At 35.0% G+C, this 26,346-nt stretch overlaps 1 protein-coding gene across 2 annotated transcripts in view; it reads right to left on the reverse strand.

Moving 5' to 3' along the window:
• The window catches only part of LOC138694978 (LIM domain only protein 3-like), a 913,591-nt gene that overhangs the window by 17,461 nt on the left and 869,784 nt on the right, over window positions 1–26,346 (reverse strand). The window contains exon 6 of one of the 2 annotated variants that reach the window (XM_069819207.1): window positions 21,256–21,397. In XM_069819207.1, the coding sequence (XP_069675308.1) occupies window positions 21,256–21,397 (142 nt within the window). Of the gene's footprint in view, window positions 1–21,210; window positions 21,398–26,346 lie in introns of both variants that reach the window. The other variant, XM_069819208.1, reaches the window with a different exon arrangement.

Here is a 26,346-nt window from a genome sequence, read left to right on the forward strand (position 1 = left end):
CGTTGATGAAACGGAAGTCATAAGCGAGTGTTACTTGAAATTTGAACGTAATTAATAATCCATTAACAATATTAATAAATAATACAGTAAGAATAAAATAAATAGTAGACTACACATTTTAAAGTGGTATTCGGTTTTTGGAGTTCGTACTAATCATTTCATGTGGTGAAACAAAATAAATTTTTAGGTTAGGTCTCATGAATAATATGACCGATTTTGTCAGCCCCCTTAAATGTGCTACAACAAGTGTTTTACTAACAAGTATTTAATTTTTTAATAGTTGTTGAAATATTACGCGTTTCATCAACCGCCGTTATGATTTTGCTAACAAAACACTTGTTAAATCAGATTTTTCATGTAGGAGCGTAGTATTTAATAGGCCGTGACAATATCGTACCGTTATGAATGCAGCCAAGGTCACGCTTCTCGTCAGCGTTTTGTTTTATTTGGCGCGAATTTGGATTGTTAATATTCTGTAGCCTACGTTGTTATTTGCTAGCTTCAGAATTATTAACAGATTGGCATCATATATAGTTTGCACATTTATTGAAAAATATCCTATTCGACTGCAAAATATGTCACCTACATTACATACTTTGATTACTTTCCCAGCATTCAGCTAAAATGAGCTTGGGACATAAAATCTTAAACCAATGAGTAATTGCTGCATTGGAGTCAGTCGTAGCTTTCTACTATAGTATAGAATTCTTTAGTTGGCAGAGAAATTTAGACAGAGAAAGATATATTTCTTACCTCTCACTCACTCAGTGGCTGACCGGAACTCTGCGGGGGGGATGGTGGCAAGAGACAGACACCCTCCATGAAACTGTTTGTATGTGCAGTGGCGGATTCTTCTACTTCTACTTCCATGTTGTCGTCACCGTCGTCGTCGTCACTATCAGAGTCCAAACTTATTACGAAACGATCCACCGCCTTGTCAATCATTCCATCCCTTTCCCAATAAAAATCCTCTTCCTTTTTAATATGTTCACACGTATTTTTCCAATTCTCTGGCGTAACCTTGGACAACGCTTCTTCAAATAATTTTATAACTTCACTGGATTTGAAAGATACATTGTGTTTAGCGACATCATTTTTCACTTGAGCCCAGATGAACTCAATGACACTAAAATTGCAGTGGTATGGTGGCAGTCGTACTACGGTATGCCGGTGTGGTTCACTTTGAGCTAATGTATCCAGTTCGTACCTTACCATTTTTTCCTTTTTCAATTTTATTATGTCGTACAGTACGATTTTTGTCGCCTTTGGGTCGTACTCTATGTTGTTCTGACGTAACCAAGACTGCATGTCTGATTTAGAAGATGCAGAAGTGGGAGCTTTATTTAACTGTACAGAATGGTAAGAGGCGTTATCCATTACTATAATGCTGTTTTGTGGAATGTTCGGAAGGAGTTTGTTTTCGAACCAATGTTTGAAATTAACGGCGTTCATTTCCTCATGAGGATCGTTGGTAGATTTGGACTTAAAACTGTGATAGGCTCCTGGTATAAATCCAGAAGAAGATCCAGCATGCACAATAATAAATCGTCCTCCTTTTCCTAGGGGCACGTTCAGAGGGATGTCACCATCTTCACAAATCCAAATTTTGCTCTTCGTGTGATTGATGTTTATCCATGTTTCGTCTAGGTAAACGATAGGGCGGCCTGTTATTCTTAAGTCGCGCATCCTCCTTAAGAAATGGAATCGCTTAGCAATTATGTCGGGTTTCTCTAGCAGAAGCTTCCGTCCGAAGTTATTCTTAGCGTAACGGAAATTAAGTTTTTTTAATAATTCCCGGACCGACCATTTACTGCCAGAAAATAAGCCAGACTTATCGAGAGCATCACGAATATCTTCCACACTCGGAATGAAATCAGCCTTATACAAAGAATAAATCTGCCTCTTGATGGCGGCAGCAGTGAATGAGTCTATATTGGTTTTCGTGGGCGTTCTTTGCGGCCGCTTTTTGCCCGGAGTTGAAACTCTTCTTCCTGATTCATCTGCTTCTCTCTTTTCATTTAGGATACGGTAAACAGTGCGTTCAGATACTCCACACGCAACAGCAGTTCGCTTTGCTACTTCGACTACGCTTATTGTAGGATTTCCGACTTTCAAGGCATCGTACTCCTCTACGAAAAACTTATGTACATTGCACACTATTTCCCTGGCGTCAGACTGCAGTGGCTTTCCTCTTGTTCCTACACCAAGAATCACAAACACTAGGACAAGTAGGCCTAATATAAAGCACAATACTTCTAACATTTTAATTATAAAATGATTATAGGCACCTTCTCAAACTACACTGAAAAATGTTAACACACAGTTGTAATAACATCCACCACTGACAACGTCTCCAGATGGACTGGTTTGGTGAGGGAGAGGGAGGAAAGAAAGAGGAAATACTGTTATACAAGTGTCTGTGTCCCAGGATTAGTTCAACTGACCCTCCCTGACCCTTCCCAAGGCATCAGGTAGCTCTGCCAACATAGACCTTCCCAAGTATAGTTGGGTATTCTAACCTATCTTCTATTTATTTATTTTGTTGCAACAATTGTAGATATTCTATAGCTTTTCAAAAGCTTGTTCAGATAAACTAACAATGATTTGTTCTTGGCACAATTTATTCTTCTCCTTCACCGTTTAAATAACCAGCATATAACAAATTGTGCTTCAAAAATATGTTTTCTAGTCGCCATTTTAAACATTAGCTTAAAATGTGATTGATGAATAATGGACACTTAAATTAACGGGAGATTGAAATAGTTGTTAACGTTAATAGAGATTGATGAAACGGCATCTTTGTTAAATCTTCTGTTAAAATAAATTTAACGGTTCATTAGACTAACGGATGTTGATGAAACTGTCCAACAAACTGTTTAGCAAACCGATGGATTTCATGTTGCCAGACAAAAAACACTTCAATATTTAATCAATGATATAATAATAATCACCATTATCATCGTCATTATTAGTACTATTACTTACTTATGGCTTTTAAGGAACCCGGAGGTTCATTGCCGCCCTCACACAAGCCCGCCATCAGTCCCTATCCTGAACAAAATTAATCCAGTCTCTACAATCATATCCCACTTCCCTCAAATTCATTTTGATATTATCTTCCCATCTACGTCTCGGCCTCACCGAAGGTCTTTTTCCCTTCGGCCTTCCAAATAACACTCTATATGCATTCTGGATTCGCTCATACGTGCTACATGCCCTGCCCATCTCAAACGTCTGGATTTAATGTTCCTAATTATGCCAGGTGAAGAATATAATGCGTGCAGTTCTGCGTTGTGTAACTTTCTCCATTCTCCTGTAACTTCATCTCTCTTAGCCCAAAATATTTTCCTAAGCGCCTTATTCTCAAACACCCTTAACCTCTGTTCCTCTCTCAACGTAAGAGTCCAAGTTTCACAACATACAGAATAACCGGTAATATAATTGTTTTATAAATTCTGTCAGATTTTTTGATAGCAGACTGGATGATAAAAGTTTCTCAACCGCATAATAACAGGTACTTCCCATATTTATTCTGCGTTTAATTTCCTCCCGAGTGTCATTTATATTTGTTACTGTTGTTCCAAGATATTTGAATTTTTCTACCTCTTCAAAGGATAAATTTCCATTTCGTACAATATTCTGGTCACGAAACATAATCATATACTTTGTCTTTCGGGATTTACTTCCAAACCTATCTCTTTACTTGCTTCAAGTAAAATTCGCGTGTTTTCCATAATACAGTATTTTGTGGATTTTCTCCTAACATATTCACGTCATCCGCATAGACAAGCAGCTGATATAATCCATTCAATTCTAAACCCTGTCTGTTTTTCTGGAAATTATTATTATTATTATTATTATTATTATTATTATTATTATTACATTAATTCCGTACATAGGCTTGTGATTTCACCTGCTTTCGTGATATCTTGTAACAGTTGGCAACATTGAAAAGACGACAATATTAGCTTTTTAGGAACTAACTTTACGTGACTCCCGCTATATGTAGAATACGAATTATGTATACATTTCTGGGCCAAGTAACACTATAAAAATCCATTCATGGAAAGTAATGGATTCGTTCTTACGAGTTACAATTATTCCTCTCTGCTAGTATTGTAGTAGGCCTACTTTCGAAGGTAGTAGTTTGTCAAGACTGTGGAACCCAAACATGTATAGCACAGTTTCCTGCATTCTGCTATCACACCAGCAGCCCTAGTACTTTGTTTTGAAACTACAGCTATCTCTATTCTATTCTCTTCGTAGGAGTCCAAGTTTCGCAGTATACCAAAACTCTGCGTATAGGGCTTCATAAATCATAAACAATGACAAAAGCAGGAGATGGGAGAAGCGATCAAAGGAGATATTCGGTCTACATATTGCGTTAAATGCAGAAGAAGTAGTTCAGGAGTAAGGATTATTAAAACGTAAAATCGTAGTAGATTTCCATAAGCAGGTTTCTGGGATTACAGTTTTCGAAAAAAAAAATCCTTTGGTTATGAACACTTACATCTCTCTGTGAGCTGTATATGACTGCAATGACGATAACAGTTCTCGGAATAACTAACAGTAAAAAATTTTCTGTATCCATGAAACAGTAAATAGGCATAATATTTCTTTTCTTATTAATTACATATTTATCTATGTACGGAACCAATTTTCCGCATTAAATACTGCCATATTATAGTCATCATCACCATTACTGTCATCATAATCATCATCATTATCAAGGATCTGTGAACCTGTTCAGTCTTCATATTATAATTCAGTATTGGTGTGGTTATATTGCATGCAGTTTACAACTGATCTTTAAAATTTTGGAGTGCAATTGCAGTTATCTACTCGTACGTCTGTTTTATATATATTGGACGTATCGTGTTCATATAAAGTATTATATTATCAATAATAATAATAATAATAATAATAATAATAATAATAATAATAATAATAATAATAATAATAATAATAATAATAATAAAGTCTTTGGAGTCGTTAAAATGAATCTGTCCATATTTTCATGACTTTGGACATGTTAGTGTGAGATGAGATGCCATATACTGTATTGAAACAAGGAAATAAATAAATAAATAAATAAATAAATAAATAAATAAATAAATAAATAAATAAATAAATAAATAAATAAATAAATAATTAAATAAATAAATACATAAATAAATAAATAAATAAATAAATAAATAATTAATTAAATAAATACATAAATAAATAAATAAATAAATAAATAAATAAATACATAAATAAATAAATAAATAAATAAATACATAAATAAATAAATACATAAATAAATAAATAAATAATTAATTAAATAAATAAATACATAAATAAATAAATAAATAAATAAATAAATAAATAAGTAAATAAATAAATAATTAAATAAATAAATAAATAAATACATAAATAAATAAATAAATAAATAAATAATTAAATAAATAAATAAATAAATAAATAAATAATTAATTGAATAAATAAATAAATAATTAAATAAATAAATAAATAAATACATAAATAAATAATTAATTAAGTAAATAAATAAATACATACATAAATAAATAAATAAATAAATAAATAAATACATAAATAAATAAATACATAAATAAATAAATACATAAATAAATAAAATTCAAAATTGTTTACACCCCAAATAATTTCGACTTTTATGGTATATAATTTATTACAAAATTCTAATAATTATAAGTCATTTTAACTACGTAATATGTTTTATGAGTAAAACTTTTTTCTCATCCTGCACTATTGCATAAAAATATAAATACCTCTGAAACTTTATATTGGTATAAAAGGTTGAGATTTGGCGTGTTTTGTAGCTGAATGTTTCAGAAGTTGGTAGTATCACTAAAGACTATAATAGCTGACTTTTGTTGTCAAGTTTCAAAACAATTTTAGTGTTAAGTTATCAGTTTTTGGAAATTTAAATTTTTGTAATGTTTATTTTGTCTCTCATTCACAATATATGAAACCTTTTGTCAGAAGTTAAGAAAGCTAGAAGCATGCAATGTTCACAACTTAACTACAGTATTACAAAGATTGTTGAGCTCTAGTATCAGGTCTTTTGGACATAAAACATTCTTTGTGTATGAATTATAATGTAATTTCATTTTTATTAATAAGTAGTCAGTGGCCAAAAAATCGTAACTTATTATTTTCATAAAGTACACTTTCTAAACAAGAGCCTAGTAGTTTTAAGACAATAAAGAATCAGCAGTACAATTTTCATAGAGCTATCCATAATACTTCCTGAGACAAAGGTAATTAAATATGAAAAATTTAACTTTAATAATATAGGGCCTTACCTCTGATTGAGGTTCTGACTGATACGTAGCCTACATCTATTATCAGGCAGTACAGCGAATAGGGATTATACAGAACGGGCACTGAGCGAATTTTCCTGTGTTTTGTTTCTCTGTGCGCCGGCGTTTAGTTCCACTTTCAAGCGCTAGAGGTTAGGGTAATCGAACTTAAGCTAAGATAATAATTGAGTATAGAGTTGAGACACAGGATCCAAACATCGCCTACCTTATTGCATAATCCAGTAACACTTTGCTTCAAATAAATTCAAGTTAACAGCTTTTCCTTATTTCTCAATGACAAACTAGTTGTAATAATAATGTTTTATATTATATATAATAAATTATATTATAAAATAATATAATACACTATAAAATTATGTATCATATTCGTTTAATATTTTTATACAATATAATATAGGTATATGGTTTTACTTCTCATAGGAATTTTGTTTTTCCATTTTCAGCGCTATCAAATCATTACACATTTTAATTGTTGTTGGGGTCAACGTCTCAATTCTCATTATAAATGAATCTAGAGTCTAGACATTACAGTTAATGACGGATTTATTATTTCATAGGTCCAATTTATTTTATTTTAGTACATAATGTACCTAGATGTATTAATTCTACTGTATGTGTTATATTTCCGCTGTGTCAACTGCTAGCTGGTGTGATGTCGGTGCCAACTCCTGGGAGAAAGCAGAATCTCACGCTCAAACTGGTTTGAAGGTCATTGAAATCAGTCCTGCTACATCAAAGGTACAGACGCGAAGTATAATTATCTATACGCTGGGCAGTACATCTCATTTGACGATATGTGTCAGAGGAAGAACAATTTTATTTGTTTTTATATATCTGAAATCAGATTAGCGTAATATGTACATTACCTAGTCAGCGATATATGCAATGGAAGGGGAAAGGAACTGGTCATCCTATCCAATTATCTCCTGTCTTGTTGCCTCATGAGTGGTGCCTTGTTGATATCACTTGTGATGTTCAAACCTGTCTTCGGACAGTATTGACTAAGCGACAAAATAGGGCTCTGATCTGATCTTAAAACGAATCTGACAATTTTCTTTAATGAGATTTGTAACTGATATTTCTTCTTTTAGTTTGCAATTTATAATTTGAATGTCTTGTAAGAGGAAAATATATATTGGACGGATTTTTTCATATTCAATATCAAATCAATTTCGCCGTGAATTTTCAAGCGTTACACCTTTGGACCTGTTCACTTTTGAATTCATGTTGCTATCTTTTGCTAACATTTTCAACTTATATCTTCTTTCCTTGCATGTAATTGCATACAACTCTTGTTGTATTCGTCATATATTGGCATAGTTTTCTTTATATTAAATATTTTGTATACCATCAAAATCATGTGCTTTCAAGCTCGATTTGGATTTATTCGATCCTTAAACAATTTAAATTATTGATGTAATTATTTGTTGATGAAATGTCCAAAATATTTTTCTTCTTCACGAGTGCAATTATAATTAAGTATTTTATATGCGCGTTTGATCTAGGTACAATTGATGATAAAATCTAGCATTTTTAGCGTAACACGAAGTTAAAAAAATCTCTGCTAGATGGTGCACATACCAAAGCGTACGCGTGCTGTCATCTGTCGAGTATTGCATCATCTACTTGCAAGCGAATAAGAGACGGGAATTGTCGAGTAAGTAATAACCGGATACTGTCAAAGAAATTATGAAGTCACTGGACGAGTCCATTTGCAGTAATAGAGGGTTGCGGACTGAAAATGGAAGAGTTTATTGTTTATGTGCAAGGGAGTAAAGTGAAACATATATTTAATTAGTTTTTTTTTCTTTTTATAGGTACAAGCCAGTCAAGACGAACTTACACTATCTGTATGAGTATCACAAACGAAAGAAAAAAACTTAAAGACAGGGGAAGGAAAAACAATAAAACAAAGACTTATTCAAGCAATCATCAGGATTCTACGAATCCCCTATCACTTTTTTCTTTCAGTTCAAAGTGTAACTGCAAAGCCTAATAAATAAATATACCTTAATACTTCAATATATTTGAGTTTATTGAGCATGAGAAGGTACCATTACAGCAGCAAGATAAGGGACTAAGATAAAACAATCCTGGCCGGGTGAAATATTCTCGTAGGTCAATGTAACAGAAGAAAAAGAGACGATTCGTGATCCAGTGAGTGAAGCTGCAAATCCGAACTGCGTGTTCAGCTTGCACACAAAAAAAAAGAAGAAGAATCATTACTGCGAGCTGGCGCGGTAAACTAATGTTGTGGGGTTTCCATGTTTGGGGCTCATTTATCCAGGGTGGGGTCTAAAACTGCCCCCCACCCTTCTGATCTGAAGCCTGCAAATTACCCAGCATGCCTTGCAGGTGGCGGGGTTCCCAAGCCAAGGCCTCCTAACATAACGCGCGCCAAGCACCGCAGACAAATGACACGCGATTTGAGCCAATTGAGAGCTCACGTCGCTCTCTGCACACGATCACTTGAGCGCGCCACATTCGCTCGACTACTGACGCCAACACGTTGCCAAATATTTGTGCCTTCACGCCAAGCGCAGAGTTTGAAATTCCTGATAAGGATAGAATAGTAATGATAATGGTAATGGTAATAGTAGTGGTGGTAGTAGTAGTAGCAGTAGTAGCAGTAGTGGTAGCAGTAGTAATAGTAATAGTAGTAGCAGTAGTAGTAGTGGTAGTAGCAGTAGTAGTAGCAGTAGTAGTTGTGGTAGTAGCAGTAGTAGTTGTGTTAGTAGCAGTAGTAGTAGCAGTAGTAGCAGTGGTAGTAGCAGTAGTAGTAGTAGCAGTAGTAGTAGTGGTAGCAGTAGTAATAGTAATAGCAGTAGCAGTAGTAGTAGCAGTAGTAGTAGTGGTAGTAGCAGTAGTAGTAGTAGTGGTACTAGCAGTAGTAGTAGTAGTGGTAGCAGTAGTAGTAGTAGTGGTAGTAGCAGTAGTAGTAGTAGCAGTAGTAGTAGTGGTAGCAGTAGTAATAATAATAGCAGTAGTAGTAGTAGCAGTAGTAGTAGTGGTGGTAGTAGCAGTAGTAGTAGTGGTACCAGTAGTAATAGCAGTAGCAGTAGTAGTAGTACCAGTAGCAATAGTAGTAGTGGTAGTAGCAGTAGTCAGGGGCGTATTTTGCGGGCTACCGGCGGTAGCCCAAGGAAATTACAAAAGAAAAAGTTTATAATATAACATAATGTAATAATTTTGTATTATTAGTTTTACCATAGTAATTAAAATTAAAGTAATTGTTAGATATACTTTGTGTAATAATAGGGTCAGCGGTAGCCCAAACCCTTTAACCAGTATACGCCACTGGCAGTAGTAGTAGTAGTAGTAGTAGTAGTAGTAGTAGTAGTAGTAGCAGTAGTAGTAGTGGTAGCAGTAGTAATAGTAATAGCAGTAGCAGTAGCAGTAGTAGCAGTAGTAGTAGCAGTAGTAATAGTAATAGTAGTAGTAGTGGTAGCAGTAGTATTAGTAATAGCAGTAGTAGTAGTAGTAGCAGTAGTAGCAGTAGTAGTGGTAGCAGTAGTAATAGTAATAGCAGTAGCAGTAGTAGTAGTAGTAGCAGTAGTAGTGGTAGCAGTAGTAATAGTAATAGCAGTAGCAGTAGCAGTAGTAGTAGTAGCAGTAGTAGTAGTAGTAGTAGTAGTAGTGGTAGTAGCAGTAGTAGTAGTAGTAGTAGCAGTAGTAGTGATAGCATTAGTAATAGTAATAGCAGTAGCAGTAGTAGTAGTAGTAGTAGCAGTAGTAGTAGTAGTGGTAGTAGTAGTAGTAGCAGTAGTAGTAGTGGTAGCAGTAGTAATAGTAATAGCAGTAGTAGTAATGGTAGTAGCAGTAGTAGCAGTAGCAGTAGTAGTAGTAGTAGCAGTAGTAGTAGTGGTAGCAGTAGTAATAGTAATAGCAGTAGTAGTAATGGTAGTAGCAGTAGTAGTAGTAGCAGTAGTAGTAGTAGCAGTAGTAGTAGTGGTAGCAGTACTAATAGTAATAGCAGTAGCAGTAGTAGTATTAGTAGCAGTAGTAGTAGTGGTAGCAGTGGAAATAGTAATAGCAGTAGTAGTAGCAGTAGTAGCAGTGGCAATATTAGTACTAGTAGTAGTAGTAGTAGTAGCAGTAGCAGTAGTAGTAGTAGCAGTAGTAGTAGTAGTGGTAATAATAATAATAATAATAATAATAATAATAATAATAACATTCTAGATTTTAAATAGGGACTGTATAGGGCGCGTTATTCTTTATTCTGTAGGCCTATATTTATTGTCATCAAAATGATTACTCTTTTAGAGATCCAGTTGTTTCCAATTTGTTTACCAGTCCCAGTATTGTGTTTCTTTGGGGGGATTACGAACACCAAATTCTCTTTGTTATGTCCTTTGAGTAGCTGTAATTGAATTCGTAATCCAGTATTGCTTCACAAGGTAGAGCTTTTAATTTAATGTGTACTGCATTTTCAGTGACTAAAACAAAATGTCGAAAACAGCTGCCAACAATAAAGAATAAAGAATAAACATCTGCGCATCTCCTGACAGGGAATCAAACCTCCTGCTTAATTTGACGTTAAAAACTGGTCATTAAGTGAATTTCCAGCCGAACAAATAAAGAATTTTCAACATTTGCTATAGAGTTTAGTAATCTCCCAAAGATACTCTACATTTGAGGTATAATAAATTGTGGCTAGCATCATTCCTTTTGAAATAACGAAAGAAAGAAATGTGTTACTTATATATAAATCACTCTGTAGGATGTATCAGTTACTGAGAATTGACAGTTGAAGTTTGTGCAGCGCTGTATTTTACTTATTTTCGTGTATTGTACTTTCTCTCGTATGAGCCTTCAGCATAGATGTATTTTCGTCAAAAAGAAACTAAGAGAAATTTGCACAAAAAAGAAACGGAAAGAAAATGTTAAAGAGAGAGGAAACCTGACGAAAAAAGAATTATTGTCATTTATAGCATTAACAATAATTATAAACATGTTACATTATGTCGCGCAGTTGTGATATCTATAATTTTGAAGATATTGGGGAAACGACACAGATCTGGAACATTCTGTTAGGATAGAAGCAGACACTGATCTAGTGCAGGGGGTGATGAAGCTCGGGAGCCTGATTAATGACGTAACAGAACATAGAGAGAGGGACGCATTGTTACCTGCAGCCCGCGGGTCGACACTCGACCGCAGAGGCGATCTCTCTTCAACACTATCGAATATCAAGGAAACTTGAAGCTTTGGGGGAGACAGTCTGTCCTCTCATACGCTCGGAAAGAGGCAAGCACAAGCGTACCAAATCGTACAATTACGCAATTCGTAATTAATTAATTATTGTAGTTTTTGTAGCATCCTTCAATCACACATTCAGATGTTTTGTTTTATAGTGGTTATGTTAAATAGACGCAGCCATTAAAAATTGTACAATTCCTTCGGAAAGTCGCTATGCACTTTGTGCGGATGTAGATTCGGTTGTAAGTTCGAATTAAACTAAGGTTTTTCTACATAGTAATGCAAGATATATTGGTAAAAACTAGATGACAGCTGTGAGCAGTATGGGATGAAGATTAAATGCAAATAAGACGAACAGCATGGTCATAGGAAACTGGGCCACGGACCACTTCCCTTCCCCCACTCTTTTGTCTTCTACTATCACAAAGAAATTGCTAACTTCTTAGATATACCCATAATATGATAATAGGAGAAAATAAATATACTGTAAGTTCACAGGGCTAACGGCTTCGAGGCTGGGTACCTGGTTCTAATGAAGTGCATAGGTAGCAATGTAACATGGGGGCATGAGATAGTTACTCTGCCTGCCATAATAAAATTCACTTCAATTAAATTCCCCAATGTAAAAAAAGGTAAACTTGCGAATTCTAAATGAGGCAATAGAGCAAGTGGACAGCTGAAAATACTTGAGGTGTACCATAAGCAGTAACATGAGCTGCTGGCAGGAAGTCAAAAGGAGGATAGCAATGGCAAAGGAAGCTATTAATAGAAAAAGAAGCATCTTCTACGGACCTCTGGAGAAAGAACTAAGGAAGAGACTAGTGAAGTGCTTTGTATGAATTGTGTCATTGTGTGATGCAGAAACATGGACATTACGAAGAGGTAAAGAGAAGCGAATAGAAGCATTTGAAATTTGGAAGATTGGAACGTGTGAAGTGAACAGAGAGAGTGTAAGAAATGAAGCTGTGTTGGAAAGAGTGGCTGAAGAAAGAATGATGCTGAAACTGATCAAGAAAAGGAAAAGGAATTGGTTGTGTCACTGGCTGAGAAGAAACTGCCTACTGAAGGATGCACTGGAAGGAATGGTGAACAAGGGAAGAGTTCGGGGTAAAAGAAGATATCATATGATAGACGACATTAAGATATATGGATCAAATGAGAAAACGAAGAGGAAGGCAGAAAATAGGAAAGACTGGAGAATGGTGGGTTTGCAGTGAAAGATCTCCTCTTGGGCAGAACACTGTGAATGAATGAATAAGTGCACAATGACTTTCTGAACACACTGTGTATATCAGTCCCACAAAATCAGCAATACGATATAAGACTTGAGGACTACAAAACCCTACGAAAAATACAAAGCCTTTCCATGCTATAGGGGAAATGTACACAATATTTACTCGGAATTCGCGTTCGATATGTAACAGTAAAAGACCGACGGTATTTACTTGAGCGAAATCTGTTCCTGGCGAACACTCTGTATTTTATTTCATTGGCTGCAATGGCCTAATACATTCTTTAAAAAAATTCTTGTTAGGCGTTTCTACTTTTCAGCAGTTGCCTCTATTGCTCTTTCCTACAGCTAGAGGGGAGCACACTCAAACCAGGTGCGATATTCTTAGATTGATGACCGGTCTGTCGCAGAAACTGAAGACAGGACAAACGAAATTATGTTCATTATGAAGATTAATAAATTATACAATTTGGAAGGATTCGGGTTGTGACCCTTGCAATTAGTAGAGCTTACTATCCTAGAATTCGCCCAGAGAGACATGGGAAACCCAAAAAAATCTAAGTCAAGATAGCTGATTCTGGGATCGAACTCTGGACCTTTCGAATACAAGGTGGATATATTAACTACTACATAACCATGCTCTATAAATAGTGAAAACACATAAATATGATCACAGCCATACTACCCCAACTAACTATATCTGAGAGACAAAAACAAAGAATGAATAATGTTTTCATTCTGAATATCACATAAAACTTCTTTTTACATACCATTATTATAAAATAGTCTTTATTGTTGCTCAAAATTGTTCATATGTATAATCAACAATCCGAAAACTGATTGGATCCTCATAAGTGACATCAATAACGCATCACTAAACCAGTATATAATGAAGTAGGGTAACCAGTTCCTTTCCCCCTCCATTGCATACATCGCTAACAAAGTTCATTAATTAGACTTCAGATGTATACAAACAATAGAATAAATTGTTCTTCCTCTGATACATATTGTCAAGTGAGATGTACTGCCTGATAATAGATGTATTAGCAAGAATCTCAACCAGAGATAAACTGTTCATAATGAAATTTTATGGCACGCACGCAAAAAAGTTCCTATATAAAGAATTACGTATTAACTAGTTTGTATTTATAACAATTATAGGCCATAATATGAATATTAATTAAAAAGAAATGTCTAAAATAAAACAAATACTTCTTTATTCAACAAGTCAATCTTACTTCTGAATTAATATTAAACGTAAAATTTAAACATTTGACCTCTCTCGATAGATATGCCGGAACCACCGTTTCCGACATCATTTTTTCGTTCCCTTACTCTCCAACAATTTAATGAATTTCTTACGCTTTCTTTCATATTTCACGAGATCTTTTGGAAATTAAAACCAATTCTAAAATATTTGCTGGTAAACTGATTTCATACCTAGCAACAATGCCAATAAATTCTACAAACCAAACAAAGATATCACGAGCACATCGCAAGCTTTTATTTCAAAGAAAATGATTAGAAATTTGATATCTTATTTACCTATTTATTTTTTATTAATCTGTTATAATGCTGTTTAAAAAATAGCGCATGAAACTCGTTTATAATATTATACAGTCATTGCATTCCTAAACATTGCTTCATTTAATATTGGATAACATTGTAAACTAATTTCGTAATACCCTAATGTTCTCATTCTTTAAAAACTTGCAAACATTATTTTCACACAGTTGCTCGCTTTTGTTTGTGATAATTGGGCTCACATTTTTAATTATATTGCTAATCAATAGGTCTGAAGCTCTGTCGAGTAGGTACTGCTTGTTTTCCTCATTGTGAAAACATTAATTTTACGTAACCTGCAATCAGTCATGGTTCTATACACTGTTTATGTAGGGGAAAAAAATTGGTAATCACTAGCGACAAAAGAAAATCGATAAATTACATTGTTAATGTTTCAGTGATAGAGGGCCCTGATTGTTTGGAATTAAACATATTGTTTTACATCACTGGTAAATAGATGCCTGAGCGAAATAGTTCACAAAATATTTCTCTTCAAGATTTGCTAATAGTTCACAAAATATTTCTCTTTAAGATTTGTTATCACAATAATGTTGAATAAATGATAAGTAATGTGAGGTGGATGCCATTTATAAATGTGTAATACTAGAAATTCTAGTACATGGTAAAGTAACACTAAAAGCAATTACGATGGACGGAAATACATACCATGGGAATTAGTGAAAAATAATAGTTTCTATATAGCTAAACCCTTAGCTTAAAATATTAAAGTAAGATATTTTAGTTTTTATGATTATTTTTTCGGTATAATGTAGCAAATTAAAGCTAATCTCGTAATTCTGGTGCGAATGACTTCATTATTTGCTTACTATTTGCAAAATTATTCTTCGAAATCGTAAACTAGTTTACAAGCAGAAATATCTTTGGTAAGACAACAAATAACTAAGTTCTTACGAAAAGCGTAAAATATATACAATAAGAAATTATGTGTCATTTTGACGGCACTGATTATTTTACATGCATCATTCAAAGGACATAAAACAAAATTGATTTCCACACGGTTAGCTTTCCAATCCTGTGCGTTGTTTATTCTGCACTAACGAATTCCTCTTGTAGAATGTTACCCTTTTACTCTTCTTTTGATTTGAGTGTCGGAAATCCCCCTGGATCTGGTGGAAATCCCCGAGCACGGCCCCCTGAGTTATGGCGACGTGTGTTATCAGCGCCACAAGCTCACAGAGTGTCCGCACTGCTATCTGGCGGCGGCACGATTGAAACTAGTGAGGCAGAATAGAGGTAACGGAGGCTTATGTATGGTACAGGTTTTCAGCCGATGTCAAAGTAATTCCAGCCCTCGGCCCTCGTAATCTTATTCCAATCTAGATCGCTGTTATTTTTACAAATGTTCTGGAGAGGGCTACTTAAAACAGAAAGAATTTCACTCTGATCTAACATTGCTGTATTTTCGTTACAGAATTGTTAAATTTATACACATGATCTTTATTTCTGTATTCTGCTGAGTATATCCAGCAACTAATTCATATGATACGATTCGGTTTAGGTTCCCCAGAATACATTTTATCTCCCTTTCAATAAACTTGAATGTGTGTTCCAAGCCTTGCGTTTCTTATGTAACTGACATAAAGGGATTCGAATAGAAGAAAATTTTAATACCGTATTTGCTCGCGTACTTTGCGCCACAGCGTATTTTACGCACTCTAATTTTTAAAGGATTGTTATGAACTTTAATTTTGCTCCGTGTATTTTCCGCACACATTTTACGTACAATTTTTTTTTTTCAGTGTAGTATGAATTTTCCTTCCCTAAATTCCATTGCCAATACTTGCATTCCACGGCATTGTTCATTGACCAGTACCCAACTCAACTGCCTGCTTCACAAAAAACCCCAAATAACGTTACTTCAACACTGATGCTTGTTCTTGTAGATTACTGTGACAAGTTTTACTGTTTAATAGATATCGTGCAGTTGTCACTGTAACATGAAGAATCCATCGATCAACCATCTATAGGCCTATAAACTCGCAGAATGTACTCAATTAAAGACTACCTATTGAGAATGCTACTTCTGTTATGTACTTTGCATTCATTATGAGTGTCATATACTCATTTAATTATTACTGAAGATTTCCTGGCGACGTGATAATTCGAAATTTTCTCGGGCTTCCAGCCAGGTCATAAGTTGGTGATCCACCGACGTTTCGAGGATGTTCATCTTCCTCATCTTCAGGGTTAAATGATGATCATTTAACCAACTTATGACCTGGCTGAAAGCCCGAGAAAATTTCGAATCATTTAATTATTATTTATAATTCAAGATTACCAGTAGTCTTAGGTGACAAAAGTACTGTATTCTTAATTACTATATACGTGAATAAAACCCAGATCAAGAAGTCTGATTTAAAAAATTCGCATATTTTACGCACCCCAATTTTTCAAACAGCCAAAATAGATTAAAAAGTGCGCAAATTACGCGAGCAAATACGGTAATATTTATTCTAAATGACGGAGAAAGCAGCAGTAGGTTATTCAGAAAGAGTTTCGATTGATTTTTCTTCACTGGCGGTGAAAAAGTGAAAGTGCATTCATGGAGTCCCTATATTGGAACATTCAAGTTGCAGAAACTTGCAAAAAAAAAAAAAAAAAAAAAAAAAAAAGTCACTAATTCACTCGTTTAGGTGAATGAAGAATTTTCTACCCTATTCCCTGTAAAAGAATTTAGTACTAACACTCGTGATGCCCCACTTCGATTACTGTGATATTCTGTTTACTGCCCTAATCGTTAATTTCTGCGCAGAGACTGCAACATGTTCATAATATGTGCGTCCGTTTCGTCTGCAATATTCGCCGGGCTGATGACGTAACACCATCCCTCGAAATGTTGTCCTGGCTCCGTTTAGAATATCATAGGAAAATCCACTGTCTTTCCCTTCTCTTTCACATATTGCATTTCTCCACTCCCGTCTATCTTGCGTCTTGTTTTCAAAATTTATCCATCTACTATAATCTAGAAACACCATCACAACACTCCTCAATATTATCCATTCCCTCCTACAGAACATCCTCATATTCATCTTCTTTCACTGTGGCTGTTCCTCGACTTTGAAATTCCCTACCGAGTAATGTCATGGACTGTCAGACATCAAGCCAATTTAAGAATAGACTAACGAAATATTTTTCAAACAATTCTTGTTAACAATAATAGCTGTTTCAAGTTTCTCAATGTTTAATAGTTATATATATCACATAATAAGTACTTACTTACAAATGGCTTTTAAGGAACCAGCACATAAGCCCGTCATCGGTCCCTATCCTGTCCAAGATTAATCCACTCTCTATCATCATATCCCACCTCCCTCAAATCCATTTTAATATTATCCTCCCATCTATGTATCGGCCTCCCCAAAGGTCTCTTTCCCTCCGGTCTCTCAACTAACACTCTATATGAATTTCTGGATTCGCCCATACGTGCTACATGCCCTGCTCATCTTAAACGTCTGGATTTAATGTTCCTAATTATATCAGATGAAGAATACAATGCGTGTAGTTCTGCGTTGAGTAACTTTCTCTATTTTCCTTTAACTTCATCCCTCTTAGCCCCAAATATTTCCTAAAAACCTTATTTTCAGACACCCTTAATCTCTGTTCCTCTCTCAAAGTGAGAGTCCAAGTTTCACAACCATAAAGAACAACCGGTAATATAACTGTTTTATAAATTCTAACTTTCAGATTTTTTGACAGCAGACTAGATAACAAAAGCTTCTCAACTGAATAATAACAGGCATTTTCTATATTTATTCTGCGTTTAATTTTGTCTCGAGTGTCATTTACATTTTTGTTACTGTTGCTCCAAGTTATTTGAATTGTTACACTTATTCGACAATAAAGTACTCTAACACAATACAATATTAATTGACTTACTAAAATACTGAACTGTCTTGAAAATGTATTATTGTACTATATTCCGCTAGATGACAGTAATGTGTTATGATTAGCTATTCTCTGGTTAACAGTTGTTTCAACTATACAATCTTCACTGAACTCTATGGACGATTACGAGTCAAGAAGGCTTTGTTCTTTCAGTTTCATTCCACTTCAATCAATATATTATATTATGAGTAAAAAATCTCTGATACGTGATTATTCATAATTTTATAAAGCAGAAGCTATAACATAACCTAAATAGTATAAAAGATAAATGATAGAAAGGTTTTAATTAAGGATGATGAAAAAAATATGAATCATTTTAAAAGATACAATCATTGAAAGTACAATGTTGGCAAATAAAGAAACAAATGCTAGGGAGGTAATCAAAACAAATGCTAGAGATGTGATAAAATTGTAGGATAAGCAGCCATGATTGGTTGAAACACGTCTTTCCGTACCGTTTTAATTGGTCAAAAGTAGTATGACGTAGTAAAAGTGTAATGATCAATGAAAATTAATTGTATATTTCTAATCCTGTACACTACACGAAACTCAAATAATTTCTATATTAAATACGTCTTTGGATCAAAAATACAAATTATACAAGAATTAATATCGTATTAAATTGTGTCTTTTGTTCAAAAATAAAAATAATACTAGGGTTGGACGCCAACAATATATAATCACCTTTGGAATATAAATATAATTCAACATATTTTATGGTGAATGCGATTTCAATATTTGCATTCAGTAATCATCAGGGGATTCTAAGTGCATTCGTTGAATCATTTATTCAGGCTGCACTACTTCATACGGGGAGTTTAATTCATTGTTGTCGCTTGTAGTCTAGCGGTTTCAGTCGAAAGTTCAAGGGTTCAAGTCTCCAAGTGCAGATAAATTTTTTTGTAATTGTAATTGCTTTCTAATTTTAAATTAATTGGTTAACTTCCATTGCAACATTAATTTTACATAGTTTTTACTTTACTTAATAGCCTATTTTATAAGAAATTTAATTTTCATCGAAACATTAATCCACATAGGGGCTATCTTACTTTATATTTTTGAATTAGTTACTGAATTAATTAATTTTCACTTAAATCAACGCACATAGGATTTACTTTGCTTTATATTTTTAATATTCATCCAAACTTTAATTATTTCATATGGATTTACTTTACCATTGTATTTGCTTACTTCACAGGAAACTGTAGCGAAAGCTTATTATATCCCAACCTCAAACATGCATAACATAATCTTGTATTTGCACGCGATCTGATGTTAAAATTGTTATGTAGCCTTGACTGTGGGATTAAAAATGGCGGATTGTTCTGCATGTATAATAAAATGCTCTAAATTGGATTGCAGTCAGTGTGGGGGTCGAACGCAGTAGCCAACAGTTCTACAAGTTATCCGATGTAAGTTAAAATAAAATTTAACTATAGTCTGTCCCAAGAATCTGTGGAGTAACTCCGCTCATATGGGGGCGGAGTATATCTGTGCCGGAGTATATTGCGGGCAGCATCAGCTCGAGTCCGCTAAGGGGTAAGATGTTCGTGGTAGAAGGTAGAGCAGAGTTTAATAGAAATTATCCGCTCGCTTCTTTCAAGCAATGCCTCCCCCCAGAGCAGTGATTGACCCTAGCCCTCCCACATACCGCTTGCGCAGAGTCTTGCCTCGTCTTCCTACTCCACAGATTCCTGGAACGAACCGTGGTGTGGAGTAAGAAGTACGCGCACGACAAAGATAATACAAATGTGAATAAGAGATATTAGTTTCGTAAGTGATCCTAATTAATCGATGAAACATGTAACACATTTATTGTTTTTGAAATTAAGCTAACAAGCAACCTTCTGATGAGAGCAGATAAAAAAGTTAAATATTTTTCTTTCACCATGTTAATAATATCAAAAGAAGTCTTATACAAATTTTGACCACTCGATCGCAATTACGAAGCCGTCCAGAAAGTGATTTTCCTCGGGACGTTTATAGAAAAAAAAGCACAATTGCATGGAAATATTTATTGAAACAGATACAGCAATCATTGCGTTATTTGTCAACATATCCCCCACTGGAGCACTGGAGTTGAGACATTTGTCATACCGTGGGATCAATTTTTGTGTCGTAGAAGTCAGCCGTCTCAGATCGGAACCAGCGTTTGACTGCGTCTACACCTCTCTGTCGATCCCATTATATGAGAAATGTCTCAATTCCGATGGAAAATATGTTGAAAAATAGCTCAACAATTGCTGTGTCGGTTCCAATAAATTTGTGCAATAAAACTGTGTTTTTGTTTCTTTTAACCCTTTGAAGCATAGTGGTTATACAGAAGAACCACCAATTTATTTCTTTCTAAATTTTATGGCACAGATATTCCACCAAGAAACCACCTCTTGAGTATACATAGAGGTGCCATCTGTGTTTTGAAATTGTGTGCAGAGTTAAAATGTTGAAAAAAATTGATCTAAGCTTTGTTATGATCCATGGTATGAGAAACATAAAAAAAAATAATTTGTGCTTCAAAGGGTTAACGGCCCCTGGCGTACTTATTTTTTTACGGCCCTCGTAATTGCAGTTGAGTGGCCAAAATTTGTAGAAGCATTTCTTTTGACATTAACAGGTGGAAGAAAATAATTTAACTTTTTATCTGCCCCTATCAGAACATTTGCTTGTAAGATAACCTTTTAACGTCCCTCAACAATACACTTACTCTTCCATCCATCTATCAACCAATCCATCCATCCATCCATCCATCCATCCATCCATCCATCCATCCATCCATCCATCCATCCATCCATCCATCCATCCATCCATCCATCTCCTACTTACATTCAGGAAATCATTCTCAGCCATTTGTTCATTCGCTTGCTCTCTCAACTAAGTCATCCGATCCGATGTCCAGTCACGCACTGGTAGAATGCACCATGCAAAAACTGGACATGGGGTCGGGGGGCCTGGCAGATCGTACGCTACCTGGCGAGTGCACTAAGAGGAGAGGTGAGGGAGCGAGCGTCGTACCGGGGGCGGCGGCAGGTGTCGCTTGATGTGGGCGAGATTGGGCGGGTTGTACGCCATGTTGGCGAACACAAGACGTTCCTCATAGTCGTACTCGCAGAGGATCTTGTTCTCGCACAGGTAGAAGCGGTCGCCCACGCAGAACCTGCAACAAAGTAGCAAAGTCCGGTGTTAAAATTACTTCAGCATTAAGAAGAGAGTAACATTATTATAGTGGTAGCCTTTCAATCTGTTAAGTGCCAATAATTAACCCTTAAATCAAATACTTACTTACTGGCTTTTAAGGAACCCGGAGGTTCATTGCCGCCCTCACATAAGCCCGCCATTGGTCCCTATCCTGAGCAAGATTAATCCAGTCTCTATCATCATATCCCACCTCCCTCAAATCCATTTTAATATTATCTTCCCATCTACGTCTCGGCCTCCCCAAAGATCTTTTCCCCTCTGGCCTCCCAACTAACACTCTATATACATTTCTGGATTCGCCCATACGTGCTACATACCCTGCCCATCTCAAACGTCTGGATTTAATGTTCCTAATTATGTCAGGTGAAGGATATAATGCGTGCAGTTCTACGTTATATAACTTTCTCCATTCTCCTGTAACTTCATCCCGCTTAGCCCCAAATATTTTCCTAAGAACCTTATTCTCAAAAACCCTCAATCTCTGTTCCTCTCTCAAAGTGAGAGTCCAAGTTTCACAACCATACAGAACAACCGGTAATATAACTGTTTTATAAATTCTAACTTTCAGATTTTTTGACAGCAGACTAGATGACAAAAGCTTCTCAACCGAATAATAACAGGCATTTCCCATATATATTCTGCGTTTAATTTCCTCCCGAGTGTCATTTATATTTGTTACTGTTGCTCCAAGATATTTGAATTTTTCCACCTCTTCGAAGGATAAATCTCCAACTTTTATAGATCTATTTCGTACAATATTCTGATCACAACACATAATCATATACTTAGTCTTTTCGGGATTTACTTCCAACCCTATCTCTTTACTTGCTTCAAGTAGAATTTCCGCGTCTTCCCTAATCGTGTGAGGATTTTCTCCTAACATATTCACGTCATCCGCATCGACAAGAAGCAGCTGATGTAACCCGTTCAATTCCAAACCCTCTCCGTTATCCTGAACTTTCCTAATGGAATATTCTAGAGAGAAGTTAAAAAGTAAAGGTGATAGTGCATCTCCTTGCTTTAGCCCACAGTGAATTTGAAAAACATCAGATAGAAACTGGCCTATACGGACTCTGCTGTAAGTTTCACAAAGACACATTTTAATTAATCGAACTCCTTAAATCAAATACCTTACTATAATAATACCGGACAGCTGTATACTAGTAGCATTGGCGTGAGTGCGAAATATCGCGGACCTGACATCTAGCGGAGGGGGAAGGAATTACGTCCACATATAGAAATATTAACATAGCGGGATTCGGACTATTGTTTAAAACGTGAGTTACTAATGTAGAATAATATATGAAACACTTAAGAAATGTTGAATAATATTTAATGTAAAATTATTACCTTATATCAGAGCTGCATATTATGAGAATATTACTCATATTACTTTCTGTAATTATTAATTGTTACATATTCTTTCTTTGCTTTAGTGAGACAAAATCAGTTCTGACATTAGGAATGAATTTACAGTAATGCTTTATATACCCATTGCTGACAACTGCAAAAATAAAAATGGTAGTATTCTGATGCTTGTAATAATTATTAGTAAAGGCATGTAGACAACAATAAAACTTAATTTGCTAAAACCATAAAATTTCCAATATATTTTAACTTCTATTCATTTATTAGGCCTAAATAAAAAGGCTAATTTTATTGTTCTATCAACACAGAGACAAAGGCATTAGGCCTAATAACGAATTTTGTTGACTCACGTTTTATGAACCGTCGGAAATCGAAAGTACGATTTGGAGCAATTTGTAATGCTGCAATTGTCACAATTATAAACAGCACACATACACCCTGACATTTTAACACAGCACTAATTAATAAAACTATTAACTAACCCAGCAACAATATACATTGCAGTTGATTACAGCTTGTTTCGCGAGTATCTCCACACCGGCAGGTAGGTAGCAGCACCAGCGTCGTTCGCACGCAAAACTGCTAGCTGTCCGGTATTATTATGTATGTATGTATTTATTTACACTGCAAGTGGGCAAGCACCCGGTGGCAGTGGTATATACAATATTAACAATACACAATAAAATGATAATCAATACACAATAAAATTTACAATACATAATACAATTTACAACACATATACAATTTTATACACAATACATTAAGAATACACAATACAATTTAACACAATAATAATAAAACATAAAATAAAACACCTAATTTTACAACACAACCTACATAATTATGTATAGGTCCTACATAAGTTTCAATAGTCTTTCACTTTACTCTCATCTCATTCCCTGTAGTGGCACTATGACGCATTTCACTGACACTTTAGCACACATTTCACTGACACTATAGAACACATTTCATTGACGCTATAAATTATCACTGATCGGAACTGTTCACTGCACTGTAAAACCATAACTTCACTGACTCACCTCGCTTCACTGATACAACAGTTCAAATAAGTCAAATAATTGCATCCTTATGCATACTTATAAACAGAACTACATTTAAACTAAACATTTCTAGTCTAAGGCCCTCTTACACGCTATTTTTAAATAATTTACAATTCAAACCAAGGAAGTAAACTCGTCAGGCTAGATAAATACATGTCACCTTAAAAAATTAAATGTTGAATGTCACCTTAATTTTAATTTGCACTTTATACACAACTTTTTAAATTTTTCTTGAATCTCCTTAAGGAAGGACAGCCCTCAAAGACCGCTGCAGGTAGGTCATTCCAATCATTTATAGTTCTATTTAAAAATGAGAATTTACCTACATCCGTTTTCTGTTTCCTACATTTGATTTTAAAATCATGATCGTTCCTACCATAGTACGTTGGCTTTTCTAACCGAGCCGTTATGTCTACCCATGCTTTCTGACCTAGATGTGCTCTATACAATGATGTTATTCTAGTTTTCCTACGTCTGTTTTCCAAAGTTTCCCATTTAAGTTCTTTTATCGTATCGTTCCCATCTTCTCTTTTACCTTCAACAAATTTAGCTGCCCTATACTGGATTCTTTCTAAGGAATTTATCTGATATATTCTATAGGGATCCCAACACGTAGTTCCGTATTCCATTAACGGTCGCACTAACGTTAGATATGCTATTTCCCTCGATTTGGGGCTAGCCTTTCTCAAGATTCTCATAATAAAGTGAAGTGCCCTCCATGCTTTGCCTGTAACATTATCAACATGCTCTCCCCAAGAAAGTTTGGAGTTTAAATACACTCCTAGATATTTACAACATTGTTCTTGCGGAATTACAACACCATTATAGTAAGGTATTTGCTTAAATTGGCAAAACTTCATTTCTCACACTAGTTTATTAAACCGTGTCGGACTGTAAAGAAAACAACTATCGTAATGTCCTTATTTTATATCTTGTACAATATTACAGTATTGTAAAATTTTAATTTTCCTACCATTTTTTTCTATTGTTCTATTAAAATTATATCATATAGGCCCGACTGCAGAAACGCAAATCAAATCAGTCCCTGATCGCCAATCAGTTGATGTCTGATTTCTTTGATTGTTCATTGCGTTGCACAAACGTGAATCTCCCATCAACTTGTTCCGATTTATTAATTGCTGATTTGAGAAAGAAATGCATTTGACAACAGCGCTATTTAGCAATCACAGCCAATTTGATGCTCTTTAAAAGTCGCGAAACGAATGCATCAAGTGGGCGGTGACTAGGAAACAGGCGGATTCTATTTCTACATAGACTACAATATAGTGAAAAAAAAAATGAGGCAAACAAAACACGTGAGGGGGCTTTTGTTGTGGGATTTGCTAGGGGAGTCGACAAGAAATTGGAATATGCATAGCCTCCATAACCCAAAATAATTCCATTTCCCATCTCTCTGTTTACAAATGGAGCTCGTAACCTACTCATTAAAAATATTGTGTTGTCATGTGTAGGACCCTGCCAACGGATTACAAAATTCCAGAATTTCAATGATGGTGTAGACTACATATTGCCTGTATATTCACAGAAAAGAAACCTTTTCTATTTCAATAAAGTTCGGCATCATTTCAAATAGGTGATTGGATGGGTATGTGAGCAGTCTATACAACCAATATTAGGCTACTATTCGATATGCTGACATGGCTGAAAATTCTCTCTGGATTTCAAATCGTTCCCTGTCTGAGTTTGGGGACTTTACAAGATCCTGCGATAACAAAGCATTTTCATATGTAACATTCCTAACTACTCGGCAAATAGTTGATTTGTGGACCCCAACAACATCACCCAAGACCGCCTGAAAAATTCCAACAGCATAAAATGACAGCGTTATTAGAACTTCGTTCATAGAAGAAAGTGGAAGGTTTCGATTTTTCTGTCTGCATATATTTGTTTCAATTTTCGAAAGTAACAAAACAATGAATCCTTATTTAACCTAAATCTTTGCTCAAATTCTTTGTCATTATACTACATAAAAACAACGCATGTCTGTCACAGAAGCCTTCTTCTTAATGATATTTTTTTCATTCTAAAATTTCTTCATGAGAAGAATCCATTATGTCGAAAACAATATTGTTACGCTATAACTATTTACTATATAAATTACAGTAATTGCATTATAAACAGAACAACATTAATACTTGATCAATGATCAGTCACTTATAACCAGCAAAAATCTGTTGATCAAATCTGATGGAAGACTGATCTCCGATCAAATACTGATTGTTCTTTCTGCAACAGAAATAGAACTGATAGCCAATCAAACCCTCCTTGATCGCCAATCATATTTTGATCGCTGTTTCTGCAACCGGGCCTAAGTCTATTAACATGTTGTATCCTATTGGATACGTTGCGAATTTAAGGGTTAAGATGTGAAACATTCAAAAGGCAAGCCAGAAGTACTGGCTCTTCGACTGATGCTTCTATCGTCACCGCATCGTTTTCCTTTCAACAGCTCTTCAGC

This window comes from Periplaneta americana, chromosome 2, assembly GCF_040183065.1.
Source record: "Periplaneta americana isolate PAMFEO1 chromosome 2, P.americana_PAMFEO1_priV1, whole genome shotgun sequence".
Lineage (NCBI taxonomy): Eukaryota > Metazoa > Arthropoda > Insecta > Blattodea > Blattidae > Periplaneta > Periplaneta americana.